The 16,419-nt window shown below is 40.0% G+C and overlaps 1 protein-coding gene across 2 annotated transcripts in view; it reads right to left on the bottom strand.

The window, feature by feature from the left end:
- Positions 1-16,419, bottom strand: part of SMC6 (structural maintenance of chromosomes 6) — a 34,756-nt gene that overhangs the window by 17,450 nt on the left and 887 nt on the right. For both annotated transcript variants that reach the window (XM_079969730.1, XM_079969729.1), the window contains exons 2-14: positions 12,935-13,142; positions 11,538-11,655; positions 10,154-10,259; positions 8,889-9,025; positions 7,716-7,777; positions 7,052-7,132; positions 6,294-6,395; positions 5,321-5,440; positions 5,138-5,236; positions 3,925-4,071; positions 3,525-3,613; positions 1,669-1,839; positions 283-461 (exon numbers count right to left, since the gene is read on the bottom strand). In XM_079969730.1, the coding sequence (XP_079825856.1) occupies positions 283-461; positions 1,669-1,839; positions 3,525-3,613; positions 3,925-4,071; positions 5,138-5,236; positions 5,321-5,440; positions 6,294-6,395; positions 7,052-7,132; positions 7,716-7,777; positions 8,889-9,025; positions 10,154-10,259; positions 11,538-11,655; positions 12,935-13,075 (1,552 nt within the window). In that variant the 5' untranslated portion in view covers positions 13,076-13,142. The remainder of the gene's footprint in view (positions 1-282; positions 462-1,668; positions 1,840-3,524; positions 3,614-3,924; positions 4,072-5,137; positions 5,237-5,320; positions 5,441-6,293; positions 6,396-7,051; positions 7,133-7,715; positions 7,778-8,888; positions 9,026-10,153; positions 10,260-11,537; positions 11,656-12,934; positions 13,143-16,419) is intronic.

Genomic DNA, 16,419 nt, shown 5'->3' with positions numbered 1-16,419 from the left:
GAGGTATGCAGGCAATTCATGAAAATATCTGAAGAGCGTTATAAAAGCACAGCTAAGACTGTGAAATAGTTGGGGAATAGGAATTTAAGAGTCTCCCACTGTCACCATCCTTATTCAGCAATACCAGGATGAAGAACACAGCCATGGACGTACATCAAGAAATCACAAAGTTTACTATTTCTATTTCAGGATCAAATCTGAGAACCATTAAAATTGTGATGCAGTATCCATAGTCTACTTTTCAATGTTTAAAAATTATTTACAAGGAGAATTATAAATTACCTACGGGTCCTAATGGTTTGTATTTAAACTGCCCCTGCTGGTGAGCCTCTTCAATTGCTTTACAGAGCTTTGGCATATAGTGTCCAAACCTTTTCAGTTGATCTGTTTTACTCTCCTTTAACTCTTTTAGCTGTCGTTGCTGAGAATCCAATATTTTCTTCAGTTCCAATTCTTCTTTCCTAAAACAACAAAGAAGCTACTGAAATATCATGCATTATTATTAAGGCCTAGTCCATTTTATAAAAATAGGTAGCCTTTTGCACACCACCTGATTGCTTATAAGGTACAATTGCTTTAGCAGGGCTTCCAAGTCAATCATTGATTCCCTTTATTTGTATGCCACCTTTCCACACACACAAAAACAAGCTCAAAGTGACTTGTAACAAAGAAACAGGGTTGTATTTCAAACAAACACTACAAAAACAATTTCATAGTAACAAAAGTTCTACAAAAGTAGAACATACAAACAAGCACATTTGAATACTATTAATATACAGTCATACCTTCCCGAATGGCTTCGATTTGTTGTCAAACAAATCGGCTTCTGAAAGCTGCAAAACCGGAAGTAAGTGTTTGCGAACGTTTTTCGGAAGCTGAATGTCCAACGCAGCTTCCGTTTGAGTGCAGGAAGCTCCTGCAGCCAATTGGAAGCCGTGCCTTAGTTTTTGAACAGTTTTGGGAGTCAAATGGACTCCCAGAACGGATTAAGTTCGAGAACCAAGGTTTCACTGTAACAAGATTAAGTAAACAACATGCCACATCCAATGACCAAAATAAGGGAGCTTCATTTCTGTATGTTTAGCCTGAAAAAGAAGCAACTGAGAGGAAATAGCCATCTTCAAATATCTAAAAGGGCTGTCACATGGAAGATGGAGAAAGCTTGTTTTCTCCTGCTCTTGACAGTAGGTCCCAAACCAATGGCTTCAATTTACAAGAAAGATTCCACCTAATCATCAGGAAGATGTTTGCAAAACTGCAAGCCATTTGTATTTAATAACACATTCTCCAAATTGGTACCTTGGGTGCCCTTCTCCAGAGGAAGCTTATAAAATAACTGTTTCTGTTGTTTTTCATTTGTTTTAAAAAAGATGTGTTTGTTTGCAAAGTGGGGTGTCAGATGTCTTTACCAAAAAGGCAATTGCCTCTACCCCTTGAAGAAAAACAACAGGGAACTGAAACTGAAATGATCCCTTGTCCCTTCCCAAAACTAACCAAGAAAGAGTTGAACATACATGCTTCTCCTCAGACAAATATGCCCGGCAGGAGAGCGCTGAATGAAGGTGCTAGCTGTGGTCCACAGAGCAAGAAAAATAAATGCTCAGAAGCCCAACTTATAGCACAAAACACAAATCAAGTAATAACCACAGTTACATCTCATAAACTTACTTAAGCCTCGCAGCCTCTTCCTTGTATGTTTTTATAGCCTCTTGAAACTGCTTTATTTGGTTATCATTTGATTCTTCTTGATCAAGAAGTGTCCTTAACTGCTCTTCCTTAGCTGCTCGTTCAATTCTTGCTTGGTTTTCCAACGTTTCAGGCTCCGAAATTTGTTCAGCACTGCAACATCATGCAAACCAAACAGTATTATATTAAAGAGCTGCTCTGGAGGAATACTTTTGTGACATACACCTTTCCTTTGGGGCAGCTTTTATGCATGCAGCATTTGAGTTTAATCAAAACTGGCTAGCCACAGTTTCACACTTGCATTTTAAAATAAACACGAATACAGATTCTAAGGCTGCATTTATAATTTTTTTTAATCCCACAGAGACTTATGTTATTTACCATTCTGAACAAAAGGCAGCAGCATGTACTTTTCTACCTGCTTTTAGCAAAGCAGGTAGATTAATTTTATAATTATTATTTATACATCACTCTTTGCATCTTTCTGCCTGCAAGGAATATACACTCTAAATAGAAAATGGGGAAAACAGAGAGAGGAAACAGGGCAAGGAGGATAAAGTGGGCAGATTTATATTTGATAAAGTCTACCACCAAAGGTTTCAGAGTACACTTAGCTGTCATACAAAATGACACATCCTCTTATGCATCAGCAAGCGATGAACAAGTAGAAGAAAGGAGGGGGAGACAGAAAATTATCACAAAGGAGGGAAGTAAGCAGCTAGCCCCACACTGATCTTTATTAGAGATCAGTGCTATTTAAGATGCTTATACATTTATCTAGATTCCAGTGGAGTAACCAATTTTTAAAGATCTTTACAACCCAAGCAGCAAAGGGCTCCAAAAGGGTATTTCCAAAGTGACTGAATGGGCAACAAAATAGCAAATGAGACTGTGTAAATAAAAGTAAGGTGCTGTTGGGGGGGGGGGACCCTAGCTTCACATCTATGCTGATGGATCTGAGCAACTGAGAACTTGTGGTTCTGGTGGCTAGTCCAGTAGCAGTTGTAAAATAATAATAATATGAATAATATGAATAATAATAATAATAATAATAATAATAATAATAATAATAATAATAATAATAATAAATGGCTTCTCTGGGAGATTTGTCCAATTGACAAATCATAGTACCATTATACATATAGTGTTGCAGCATTTGGAATAATGCTAAAGTACTAGTTACTCAATATCAAAAAAGGTATTTTAAATCCAGAAAATGAAAACCAAAATGGTCAAGTGATTGTGGCACTTCTAAAAAGAAAAGCTAGCATCTCCAACTTTTTAATTCATAAAAAAGTTAAGTGAGGGGGTCCTCATAAGGGTTTTCTTTTTTCTTTAATGAAGCAAGGATGCAAAAAGCATTTAAGGAGGAGTTTCTGCATGACGCAGAAGTGGCAATAAGGCTTCTGACAAAAAATAATTATCTGAAGAAGGACATTAATGATTTTGCAGTGAAGTTTCTAAAATAGAAGAGAAGACAGCCAGATAGAAGACTGGAGTAGTCAAAGTGTGAGATAACCAGAGCACAGTTTTAGCGGAGTTTAATAAGTAGTTTAATAAACTTAATATAATTAAGTTTAATAAGCTGATATATACTCAAGAGATAAAAAAGGGTGATTACAATAAATTTCAATTCTCTGTTTTCAACTTGGTCAGTCTTATTTAAACATAAAGTGAACTTTTAGGAAATTATCGTTAACATAGAGATGTTTCAACTTCTTGTTTGTCATTACATGTTTCTTACAGAGAAATATGTATATATTGTGGTTTTGGGTAACAAAATGCCAGTTTACTCACTTCTCTTTTTGATACAACATATTTAGAAAATGAAACATTACCTGGTCTTCAGTTCCTCAATTTTTTTGCAAAGCTGTTCATGGTCTTTCACCAAGCGTTTCAATTCATTTTGAGACCGGTTATATGCTGCCTTAAACAAGGAAAGCAAAACTCTGGTGAACAACTGAGTGGAACAAACTTACAGCAGAGATTGACAAAAATATTATAGCTGAAGAGCAACTTCAATCTGTTATTTCTTCTGCCTTTTTTGAAATTATACTCATTTGACCCATTACTCTGCTTTCATGCCTTTTACAATTCAAGACACTCAACTCTGCTGATAAAAGAATCTGTGTGTCTGATTTCAGTGCAGATCTGCACAAAATACTAAAGTATGCCTAGACCATTAGTGTGTGGCAAATTCTTACAGAACTTCTAAGTCTGAACTTTACATCCACAAACCTCTGCATCATTCTTTGCTCTTCTTTTAGACAGAACGTCTGCTTTCAAAGCAGCACATGATGGTTCTAATGCCTGAGCTTCTTCCGTTATCTTCTCTAGCTTGTCTTGCATAGTTCTGTGTTTTCCTTCTGCATCTTTTACCTTAGTCTGAAAAGACAAAACAATCAGAAATCTCATACCAGGGAAATTAGGTGAATGTGCAGAGTCCGATCTAAAGGAAGTTGAGACAAATCAGCCATGACTTGGAACGGGAGAAAGGGTCAGCAGTTTGCAGATGAAGTATGATCACCTTTTACTTTCCAGACAACACTTCATTCTGAATTTCATTAACATAATGTCAGGCCTCTGGTTTTAACTGGGAACCTTACAGCTGAGCCTAGTACAAACTGATGGGCAGCCTAGCACTGTGAATACTTCAATCTTGGAGTCCTCTTCTGACACAAAGGAGGGCCAGGGTATCCATCCCAGCCCCCTTGGGCAAGATGAAGCCCCTGGCAAAAATACCAGGAAGATGTTCTTGCCCTCTTCTGATCAACTAAGCAGCAGTTCTGGCCAGGGATGGCAGCCAACCAGAGGTGGTTTGGGTAGACCTATCAATGGCTTTGGCCTAGCCGTGGTATCCACTCTTGACCAAATGGTTGTCTCAACTTGGCTTCATTAAAGGACACATGTAAACAAAAAAATCAGCTCCAATGCCAAATATTACAGGGCAGTAATAGGAACACTGAATTATTTTCTACAAAATATTTGTTGATCATTTATTAGATTATATACAAAGCCGATCAAAGCTGATACGTAACTCAAAGTAACTCAAAACTGAGATATTTGCTTCTCTAGTCTTTTAAATGCAATTTACTTATATGAGAAAGCTCACAAGTAGCACACATTTAATTAGATGGCCAAATAGCTCATGCAAGGGCATTCATGTGGACCTGTACAAAAGCATCTGTTCTTTCTTCTTGTGATCCTTGCATGAAGGCTAAGGCTTTGATGAGAGGTGACAATAAAGCAGACTGCTTAACAGATCTGACATTTTGTGATGCAGTCTCAGAAGACACCAGTCACACTAACCTATTTTTAAAAGTGTACAGGTAAGATTTTAAAACTGGCTGTGTTAGTCTCACCAAGTCATTAAAGAAACAAAAACAATGCTTCACTTGAACAAGAGAATCAAAGCAATTCAAGTCAGTATTTACAATAAATGCATATATACCTGCCATTCTTTCACTTTCTCAACAAATTTTCCAGTTCTTGCTTCTAGAGCACCAATATCATCTCTGAGTGTTTCAACTTCATTTTCAGTGTCTCTCACCTAAAATGTAAGATTAATGTAAGCATCACACAATAAATATCACACAATTTAAACCCATATATAGGTACTGAAACAACAAATTACCATTGCCCAAGCTATTTGGTGCTGTAACTTCTTCAGTTCATTCTGCATTTCACTCACAAAAGCAATACTTTTGTAACGATCCTTCTTCTCCAAATAACGCTTCCGAAGTTCTTCAAGATACTAAGGAAAGACACAAAATGTTGTTGGAGATGACAGCAGTACAGATACTAGGACCATTTCTTAGTGTTTACTGGGGACAGAAGAAACCCAGAGGAGCTGTCTAGGAAGCTCAGTATCAGATTATGTATGTTACTAAATGTTTTACTGCATCTGTGCATTGTTTCTTTAAGTTGCAGTTGTGTTTTTACTAAATCATTTGTATGAGATTCTGTTGTAATTGCTTTTGCTTGTTTGCACAAATCTTTAACAAAATAGTATATATTTTTAAAAAGTGACTATGGTGCTTCATGAAGCATAAATCAGTGTTAGGAATTTATTTTGTAGGACTAAAAGGTAAAGATAAAGGACCCCTGACAGTTAAGCCCAGTTGCAGATGATTCTAGGGTTGCGACGCTCATCTCGCTTTACAAGCTGAGGGAGCCAGCGTTTGTCTGCAGACAGTTTTTCCGGGTTATGTGGCCAGGATGACTAAGCTGCTTCTGGCGCAACAGAACACCGAAACCAGAGCAGTGCACGGAAACGCCATTTACCTTCCCGCCGGAGCAGTACCCATTTATCTACTTGCACCTTTTTTTTGGCATGCTTTTGAACTGCTGGGTTGGCAGGAGCTGGGACTGAGCAACGGAAGCTCACCCTGTCACGGGGATTCGGACCGCCTACCTTCTGATCGGCTTGCCCAAGAGGCTCAATGGTTTAGACCACAGCACCACCCATGTCCCTTCTTTTTGTAGGGCTACTGGGCTTATTTTAGCACTTCTCAGTGAACCTAGAACCAATATGAAAGGCTGGGGGAGGTGGAGTTTCACAGTCCAGTATGTGGGCCTGGGAAACATAACATTACTGTTTATAATACCTTTGCTCCTTGTTCAATCTGATCATGAGTTCTTGCTTTGGTTTCCATAATGTATGCATAATCTTCTTTCATCTGCTCCAACTGTGTTGCCTTCATAAAGAACTAATGCAAGAAAACACAAGTTCATGTTCTATAACTGACTTTCTAAAAGACTAAGAATTATGAATGCAGTCCATTTATACTTACAGATTTCATAAAACCCTAGTTACCCGCTCCACCCACCTCACTGAACATGTGCACGATAAGAACATAAAGAAGCAGCACTATGGCTATCCACTGAATGTAAATTTTGTGCATGCTTCCAATATACTCATCAAGCCCTTCAAGCTGCTCAAGATCTGAATAAGAGGAGCACACATGGACTTTCCATTCCTTAGAGTGGTGTGCTGTGCTTCTCAAAACAAGGAAGAGTCATGTCCAATTGATTTGTTGGTATCTGTTTGTCTCAAGAGACAATGGAGTGTGCTTCCAAGGGTGAAGTCATTAGCAGCACTGAAGTGACCTCCTTGGGGCACAAGCCTAGGCAGTGCGAATGGAGGTCCTGGGCTGCCCAGACAAGGCCCCCCTCCCTCGGCTGTGCTGATGTGGTCCAAAGGAAAACAGAACAATATGTTTGGAACCAGCTGGGCATACTGACAGCTTCTAGGAGAGTGGGGACCAAAGGTGGACAAACTACCCCAGAAGAAGCACAACATGTCCCCCACCAGAGGTACTACCCCGATGGATTACTGACAACATCATGTGGTAGTTTTGTTTACCTTGTATTTGTCACCTTCATTTTTAGATTGCAAGAACTGTTTGCTCATTTCCTGAGTGAGTATAGATACAGGATTATCCACCTGCAACAACAAAAGTCACTTACTATTTTGTTTATCTTTGGCAAGTAGTCAATATTTAAGTAAGCAGTCACTTGAAATTCAGAAATTCTCTTCAGCATCCATTGCAAGACAAGATAAATTATTATTATGGTTGTAACAGTATCTCAAGCATAACGGCTTTCAATTAACTACATAAAAGTTCATGAAGATTTTCCTTTACGGCACCTTTACTATTTTAAGAATTTGAGAAGTCACAAACAGCTCACAGAAACAGGATGTCAGAAGAGCTTTAACAGGCACGTTTGTTTTTAAAATGCAAATGCAACTTCCACATAACGATTGGCCACAATCAGAGAACTACACTGCAAACAGTATGCCCAGAAGAACCTTTTGACAATACACTCAGTCACTACCACCCAAAACCAGTTTCTCGTGACGCACGAAAAGTTGCTATAAGAGTTTGAGCATAGGGGCTTCAATTCAACGAGGGGAGGAATCATAAGCTGCAGTAACTGGCTACACACCCTTAAGCAAAGAGCATCAAAACAATTTTTTAAAATCATCTATTAGGTGTATATGTAGAAGTAATCAAATTTAGACTTACCTGGATATTAAAGTGATCTAGGATGGCAGTTAATTCTTCCTTCTTGGATGAAATTATGGCACCTGAATATAAAAGTGAGAATAAACCATAATCAGATTTTTAAAATTACTACGTAACACCAATTAAATTATACCACTGAGGTTGGGGGGCAAATCAACTCTCTGGCTGTGGCTCCAGCCAGGACAACTAATGTACCGTGGAAAGCACTGTTGCTTTTTTATGAACTTGTACTGTAAAAGCAAAGGAGGGGCCAGAGGAGCTTGCTCTGCAGCTACTGCCAAGGCTTTCTCCTATTATGTTATCACTTGTTTATGTTAACAAGGCAGTTGATTTCTACACTTTCCCCTTCCTCTGTGAAGTCATAACAAAGGGGGGTAGGGCATGGCACCAGAGGGAGACATGCAAAGCAAGAAAACGTAAGTGGGAGACAGAAGGTGACTTGAAGGAACAAAATTGAAAGGCCTTTTTTATTTAAACAACAGCAAAAGTGCACGATAGGGGAAAGAATAGAGAAGACGACTCGCACCAAGGATGACAATCTGACAAAAAGAAGAGAAACAATCCTGAGTTTTCCTAGTGTGCCCCTTTAAGAAATTGTTTGAGCTTCCCTATGTACAATTTAGATTAAAACTGATGTAATACTAATGATCAGGCTGGGGCATGCAGATGGACTAGTAACATTGACAGGGAAGCCTGAGGAGTGAAAAACCAGGCCAATCCTTCTGACTTATTACTATGCCTACAACGTCGTGGTAGACACCAGTATAATGCAGACACAATCCTATCATTACTCTTGCTAATGCCGAAGCAAGCCAAAGCAGTCCAACAAAAAAAATATTGAGCGGTACAAGGTATCTGCATGCTCATGTTATACCAACATTTACAAGAGGATACAGGAGGCTCACAACTTATGTGGGGGTTACATTCCAGGGATCGTGCCTAAAATTGCAGTCAATAGGTTCAATGTCAGGTAGGATTGTCAACTTCATTTTTCCCAAAACCCCACCCCCTTTTTCATTTTGTTCAAAAAAATGCCATGCAGGTAAGCCTGAATGCATACAAGTTAAATGCACACAAGCTATGGGCTTACTGTATTTAAGAAAGAAGGCAGCTCACCTCACGTTTCTTCTAAAAATAGAGCTTCTTTGAATACTTCATAAAAATTAAAAGTACCTGTGCTGCTTTTCAGTTTGTAATTACGATGTCCTTCCAAGTTTATGCGTTGACTGATGGTGATAGAGTCACCATACTGCTGTGGTTTAAACGCGTCTTCACCTCGGTTTCGCAGCGTTATTGAAACATCTGCAGAACTGAAGACAAAAAATGAGCTGATTTTAATTAACATGTAAATTCAAGAAATTATCTTTTTAACCAAGTTCAAGGTGTTGCCAGTAGCATATAAAGCCCTTAACAACTTGCAACCAGGTCACCTATGAGATTGCCTTACCCAACATGTGCCCACTAGACTGCTTCAATCGGCAGAATTGGCAATACTACAGGTGCCACATTAGACCCATTCCGCAGCTGTAAAGTGTGGCAGCACCTGTACTTTGGAACTCCCTGCCTCTTGAGATCAAGCAGGCACCTTCACTGTACTCTTTCTGGTGCCTGCTACAAACATTCTTGTTTAGACAAGCCTACCCAGGAGCTTAGAAGTTGAGGAGATTTTAATCTGTTTTAGTATTTTAACTTTTTGTATGTTTAAAAGCATGGCTGTGCATTTTTCTTGATTTTATTGTTTTATCTTTTTTGTAAACCACTTTGAGCTTCTTTTACAATCATGCAGTAAGAGCTGTTCGACAGTGGAATTTGCTGCCAAGGAGTGTGGTGGAGTCTCCTTCTTTGGAGGTCTTTAAGCAGAGGCTTGACAACCATATGTCAGGAGTGCTCTGATGGTGTTTCCTGCTTGGCAGGGGGTTGGACTCGATGGCCCTTGTGGTCTCTTCCAACTCTATGATTCTATGATTCTATGCAGTGTATTTTATGAAATAATAAATAAGTACTCTAAGCCTTATGCCAAGGAAGATATTATTTTTAATCCACAGTACGCAACACCTTTGTAAAAATGAGCACAAATATCAGTAAACAGTGCCCAATGTTTCTAGACCAGGAGGCAGGGTAAGAAAAAAGGCATAACTTAACACTCAAGCCGTAACATCTGCAGACTGCAACAATTACAAGATGGACTGGAGGAGTTGTACAGACTTACGATTAACCTCTCCTGGGAACTAACAATGGCTGACACTGGCCTCAAAGATTGCTGACACCACAAATGGTTGGTGTAGGTAGCTAGCTAATATGTATTACTCTTACAGAGATCTCATCACCTGACACTGGCCTCAAACATTGCAGAGTATTTCTGGAGGAACAGGAAATTCTTCCCTCCATTCCTGGTACTGTTCTTACTCGTTCTGCCTTAATACTGAATTTTGACTTACCTCTGTCCATCTTTCACAAATACTTTCAAAGATGTTCCTCGATTTGTCACTGTAGCTTTTCCTCCAAGACCAACCATAAGGGCCGTTAACACAGCACTCTTCCCACCTGAATGAAGCAACATTTATTAAGCTCTTAATAGTTGGCAAGCTATTTTTAAGGCAGCAAAAAATGTCTCTTATTCTTTTCTTTTTTTAAAAGACCATTCCTCCCCTCCCCTTATTTTTCTTTTTAAAAAAGACCATTCCTAAAGAAGCTACTGGGTTATAAAGCATGTGATTACATAACATAAAAACACTCTTGGGTAGAAATAACTCAATGACACTTTTTCTCATGAGAGACTAGGTCAGCTATAGCTTCAATATTCATTTGTTTCATATTTGCTGCTGCATTACTGGGTTTTTAATGTACACTTTAATAATGTATTGGTATTAATTGCATCATATAGCTTAATTTCTATTTTTTACAAAAGTGGCCCATACATTTTATGAAATAAATACAAGAATTTTGTAACTAGCATTCTCTTAAGTGTTACACAAATATATCGCAGCAAGCCATTGATGGTTCTTTCACATCTCGTGGGTCAGGAGGCCCTGAACCAACTGGAAAAGCTCAACTGAGGAGCATGAGTACATACTGCTAATGCTTTTTTTGACAGTCACAAAGTGGGCTTTGATGATAACTCAGTGTGTCAACATATTCACTGCAAAATGAGCAAGGTAAAGTTAGAAAATAGAGGATTCTTATTCTGTTCAATGATTCAATAGAAATAACTGCAAAATAATAAGATAAATTTCATTAGTGAAATTCATTTGGTTATAAGCTTTTGTGGAAAAGAGCCTAACTGATTGTTTTGCCCTCTTCTGATACAGGCTCAAACTTATTTGTAGGGAGAGAGGAAAAATATGAACAGTAGGGCAAAAAGTCCAAGTAATGCAATATAGTTTCTGATAGGCAATGATGTGAAAGAGCATGCCTGAGACTAGAGAGCTACTGTCAGCTACAATGTACAACACTGGACATGACAGTCAAGTCTGACCTGATAAAACACAGTTTCTGTGTTCCAAAGAAACGCTTAAATACCTATAAGAATAATGACCACTCATAAGAGAGGCTTTCTCTTTTTGATTTGGGGGTTTTCTTTTCCCCCTTCCCCATAATCTTCTGCTGTTCCTTCTCTCATATGTATCTTAGTTATTGTTTGAGAGGTACTAAATTTGCTTCTTTATTGTTTGTAATCTTTTATATGTATTTTATTAGTGTTCTGCTTTTTGTTCAGAAAAACTGGTATATTAGAAATTGATAAATAAGAAATATGCTGCAGAATGGAAGAAATGCCAATATTATAATTTTCCATATGATTTAAAATAATAAATAAAAACTTACTTCCATTATTTCCAACTATAAAATTGACATTGGGTCCAAATTTGAAGGGGCCCAGCATTGAATGGCACATGAAATTCTTCAGCTGGATAGTTTCAATTATTCCAACTTCTCCTGACACCTACAGATACATTACAAAGATGTTTAAAACTGATCACCCATCTTTTGTACACAAACAGAAAGTCACAGATCATCACAATGCTTGCATATTTTTAACAATACCAAGGGGTGTCTGAATAATCCTTACTAGCAGAACATTCAGCTCTCATTTGCCATTTCCCCACACAATTAAAGTAGTAGCCTATATAGCAGATCACAAACTGTGTCCAATGAGTCTCCCTAAAAAACGTGAGAGCAATGGTAAAGTCCAAGTGCAACTAACGAAATATAAAGAGATATTTTGCCTGAAAGTATCCACTTTAGGCGCAGGGGTAAGGAAGCTGAGTGAGCAGGTAATAATGAACTCCTGTGCATTTTTGTCACGTGCAAGGCAGTTTCATTCATGCCACACTTACCATAATATCTGGTGTTCCATATACAATACAGTGGTACCTCAGGTTAAGTACTGGAGGTCTGTTCTTAACCTGAAACTGTACTTAACCTGAAGCACCACTTTAGCTAATGGGGCCTCCTGCTGCCGCTGCTGCACGATTTCTGTTCTCAACCTGAAGCAAAGTTCTTAACCCAGGGTACTATTTCTGGGTTAGTGGAGTCTGTAACCTGAAGCGTATGTAACCTGAAGCATATGTACTACTGTACTTGAAAAACTACCTCCTTCCTTACAGATGCTCTGGGGTGCAAAGACTGACCAATGACCAGACTCAGCATAAGGCATCATTCTTAATGGTTTTGAAGAGTTCATTGCACAGAGCATACTCAACTTGCACCCTGCAAGCAGGTAGTCATACATACACTGTGCCATAGTACCCACACCCTTGCTTCTAACCTTTCATTATCTGTTTTTTGTTTACTGGGCTTATTCGGTATGAAAGTTTAAATCTGTAAGATAAAAAAGGGAGAGGGTTGGCTGGCATAGCCTCCTCCTCAAACTTTTCTACCCATGCCTAAGTTCCACCAACTTCTGTCGCAGACAGGTGAGAGTTCAACTTTTAAAGCAGGCCCTCAAGTTAATGGAAACTTAAAAGACCCCTGGAAATGGCTATAACAAAAGCTGACAATAAGCGGTAATTAAGGAGATGTAGAAATCTGGCTCCAAGCATGCAATCCCCTATTCCAGCTTTAGTACTTACTATCAGTAGATAGTACTTACCTTCTCCTAGCACAGGTGCTTAACTTACATGTCCCGTCCCCACCCCACCCCCCGTGCTTGTCTGATCATCAATAGTTTCATTTTTCTCTCAGGCATAATATAAAACCACATTGTGGGACAAATTGCTTACCGGCTGTGAGTAGTAACCGCTGTCACTCTGTAGCTGTGACAACTCCTCTTCGTTAGGGTCATCATCAGAATCAAATGTGGCTTGCCTAGGTCTTTTTTCAGATGATGATGCTGAAAAGCTTCTCTCTTTTCTCTTTGACATATTGGCCTCTGTGCTTACAGAAATTATTTTGGAAATATTTCATCAGAAATCTGGCAAATTTCTGGCGCTGTAATGTTGGGGAAGTGGAGGGAAAGTTAATGAAACTATATAATAAATGTTTCCTTATTTTATAGTATTCAACGTAGAAGCACCCTGGCCAACAAATTAAAATGTAAGGCAAACCCACTCAGTCACCCAGACCAGCCACGCAATCAGACGGGCAAGGGCAATAGAGGGGAAAACGCACAAGCACCCTGGCCAAAAATTAAAATAAAACGCACAACCACCAAGGCAGAGGCAGGGGAAGGAAAAACGCACGGGGAGAGAAAACGCACAGTGCAGCAAAGAGGAGAGAGAGAGAGAAAGAAAGACGGAGCCACACTCACACTCAGACCTCGCTGGGGGCGGAGAGACCACGTGCTGGGCAAGGGAACAAGCTGCAGCTTAAGAAAGGTAACAGACAAACTGGAGAGCCCACATGCCAGGAGTGGGGGGAAATAGAAGGTTAAATGTAAGTTTTTATATGGAAAAGAGGACACAGCAAGGCAGCTTGCGAAAACTAACGCAGATAGCGAACCTGGATGCCTGGGTTTTTAAAAGCAGTAAAGCAATGAGCGCACACAAGCCTCCTAAATTTAAAAGGCAAGCCAGGAACCAAGAAGCCTCCACACACACACACAACTCCAAACCTCGTGGCTGAGCTCTTCCCTGCAATGACTCCTAGCTGACTCGCAACGAGAAGGCGGAAAATGAGGCGGAATGGCTGGCACAGCAGTAAGTTAAACTGCAAACCACGCCCCCTCCAAGCTGCCCGGTTGGGCGCTTACCTGTGGGCATGGTGTGCCAGCCAGGTGAGTGGGGCAGGGGGCGTAACGCCCCCTGCGTGACGCAGAAATCGCGTCCCGCCCACAACACCTCCCCTCTTGGAGGAGGAGAGGCTTTACTGTAGTTGTTAAGTTTTATTCTGTTAAGAGTATATGCCTGTTAGCCTAACCTCCCTCTACATTTTGTGGGGGTTAAATGAAAAGAACCATGTATGCCACCTTGTGCTCCTTGGAGAAAAAGGTGAAATATAAATGCAATTAACAAATAATAAAAAAGCAGATTTCATAAGCCTGCACTTTCCAGCTTTAAACCAAAGGAATTTTCCTTTGATTGCCATATGGGAGTAACTGAACATTACTTCTAAGTAAATATGCACAAAATTAGGCTGCTTGGTTTTTTTTAATTTATGCTTTATAATGGAAATGCCAATAATTTAAATTATCATTTTTTACCTGGCATGTGTTCTTGCACTTTTTTCTTTTGTGATGTACGCTCCATGGTTCTCATATTAAGGCTTTGGCAACTTCCTTGGCACTGAAATACGCAGTACAGTACCTTGCACTGAATATCTAGATAGGATATTTAGATACTGAATATCTACAGCCAGAACAACATGGACAGGAAGAGTCCATGAATGCCCCAACACCTCTCTTACATGGGCCAATGAGCCAGCACTTCAGCTGCCTCGAGGAGTCTGACCATGTGAGGGTTTATCAACTAAACAGAAAATGAGCCTTGCATCCTGGTTTTGGGTGAGCAAGCAAAGGCTGCTATGAGTTAATTTTTTGTTGAAAGAAAGAAATAACTATGCACTCTACACTCCGGATTTGTGTAGTTTACTCCTTATGCCTTTTCTTCTCCTGAAGATCTCCTGAAAGGCAGCAGAGCTTTAGGATATGAGTTTTCCTTCTCCTAGATGGCCAACCTTCCCAGGTTGACAACACACATCTGCCCCTCATGTCCCTCTGCAACACATACAGAAACCGCCTTTCCACTGGACCCACTATTGGTCTCATCCACTCAATCTGCCAGAGCCTGTCTTTGCATGTAGGAACAGTCCCTAACTCACTGAGGGTTCGAGACCCATCAGCTACCACCCCCTGGTTTACTACCCATGTATTTTCCTAATTATACCTAAACAAGCCCTTATCAGGTTACAATGCTTGGGGGGGGGGGGAGACGACTAATGATTAGTGCAGGAAGAACACAGGCATCATGACCAATAGACACTGGCAACCTTATCCTCTGAATTTGCCTAACCCTCTTCTTAAAAATAAATCAATTTTTATTTTCCATTTATATACTTTACAATTATTTTTGAAATTGTAACATTTTCAATTTCGACTCCCTTCCCCCTCTTTCTGCAGTTCCTTACATTTATTTTCGTCTTTTCCTGCATACTTCAAATTGTCTTAACTTACTTCTTTTATCTGTCTATTCTAAGATATACCATATATACACACACACATATACACAGTAAACATAAAAATATACAAATATATATACATATGCATGTATATGTATATATATGTGTGTGTGTGTATATATATATATATATATATATGCATACACACACACGTACATCTATGTGTATATATATACATGTGTGTGTGTGTATGTGTGTGTGTGTGTGTATCTATTAATTATATACAGTGTGGTGTAGTGGTTAAGAGCGGTAGTCTCGTAATCTGGGGAACCGGGTTCGCGTCTCCGCTCCTCCACATGCAGCTGCTGGGTGACCTTGGGCCAGTCACACTTCTCTGAAGTCTCTCAGCCCCACTCACCTCACAGAGTGTTTGTTGTGGGGGAGGAAGGGAAAGGAGAATGTTAGCCGCTTTGAGACTCCTTAAAGGGAGTAAAAGGCGGGATATCAAATCCAAACTCTTCTTATATACAGTGGTGCCTCGCAAGACGAAAAGAATCCGTTCCTCGATTCTCTTCCTCTAGCGGTTTTTTCGTCTTGCGAAGCAAGCCCATTGACGGCTTAGCAGATTAGTGCTATTAGCAGCTTAGCAGCTTTTAGCGGCTTAGCAGCTTAGTGGATAAGCAGATAAGTGGCTTAGCGGCTTAGAAAAAGGGGGGAAAGGGAAAAAAAGTTGGAAAAACTCGCAAGACATTTTGTCTTGCGAAGCAAGCCCATAGGGAAATTCGTTTTGCGAAGCGCCTCCAAAACGGAAGACCCATTCATCTAGCGGGTTTTTCGTCTTGCGAGGCATTCGTCTTGCGGGGCACCACTGTATGTATGTATATAATTGGCAGGGACGCGGCTGACGCTGTGGGTAAAACCTCAGCGCCTAGGACTTGCCGATCGTCATGTCGGCGGTTCGAATCCCCGCAACGGGGTGCGCTCCCGCTGCTCGGTCCCAGCGCCTGCCAACCTAGCAGTTCGAAAGCACCCCTGGGTGCAAGTAGATAAATAGGGACTGCTTACCAGCGGGAAGGTAAACGGCGTTTCCGTGTGCTGCGCTGGCACGCCAGATGCACCTTGTCACGTGACCCGGAAGTGTCTTCGGACAGCG

This window comes from Podarcis cretensis (assembly GCF_951804945.1).
Source record: "Podarcis cretensis genome assembly, chromosome: 3".
Classification (NCBI taxonomy): domain Eukaryota; kingdom Metazoa; phylum Chordata; class Lepidosauria; order Squamata; family Lacertidae; genus Podarcis; species Podarcis cretensis.
The sequence above is the reverse complement of the archived record's forward strand: the minus strand, read 5'-3'. Positions and strand labels throughout refer to the sequence as shown.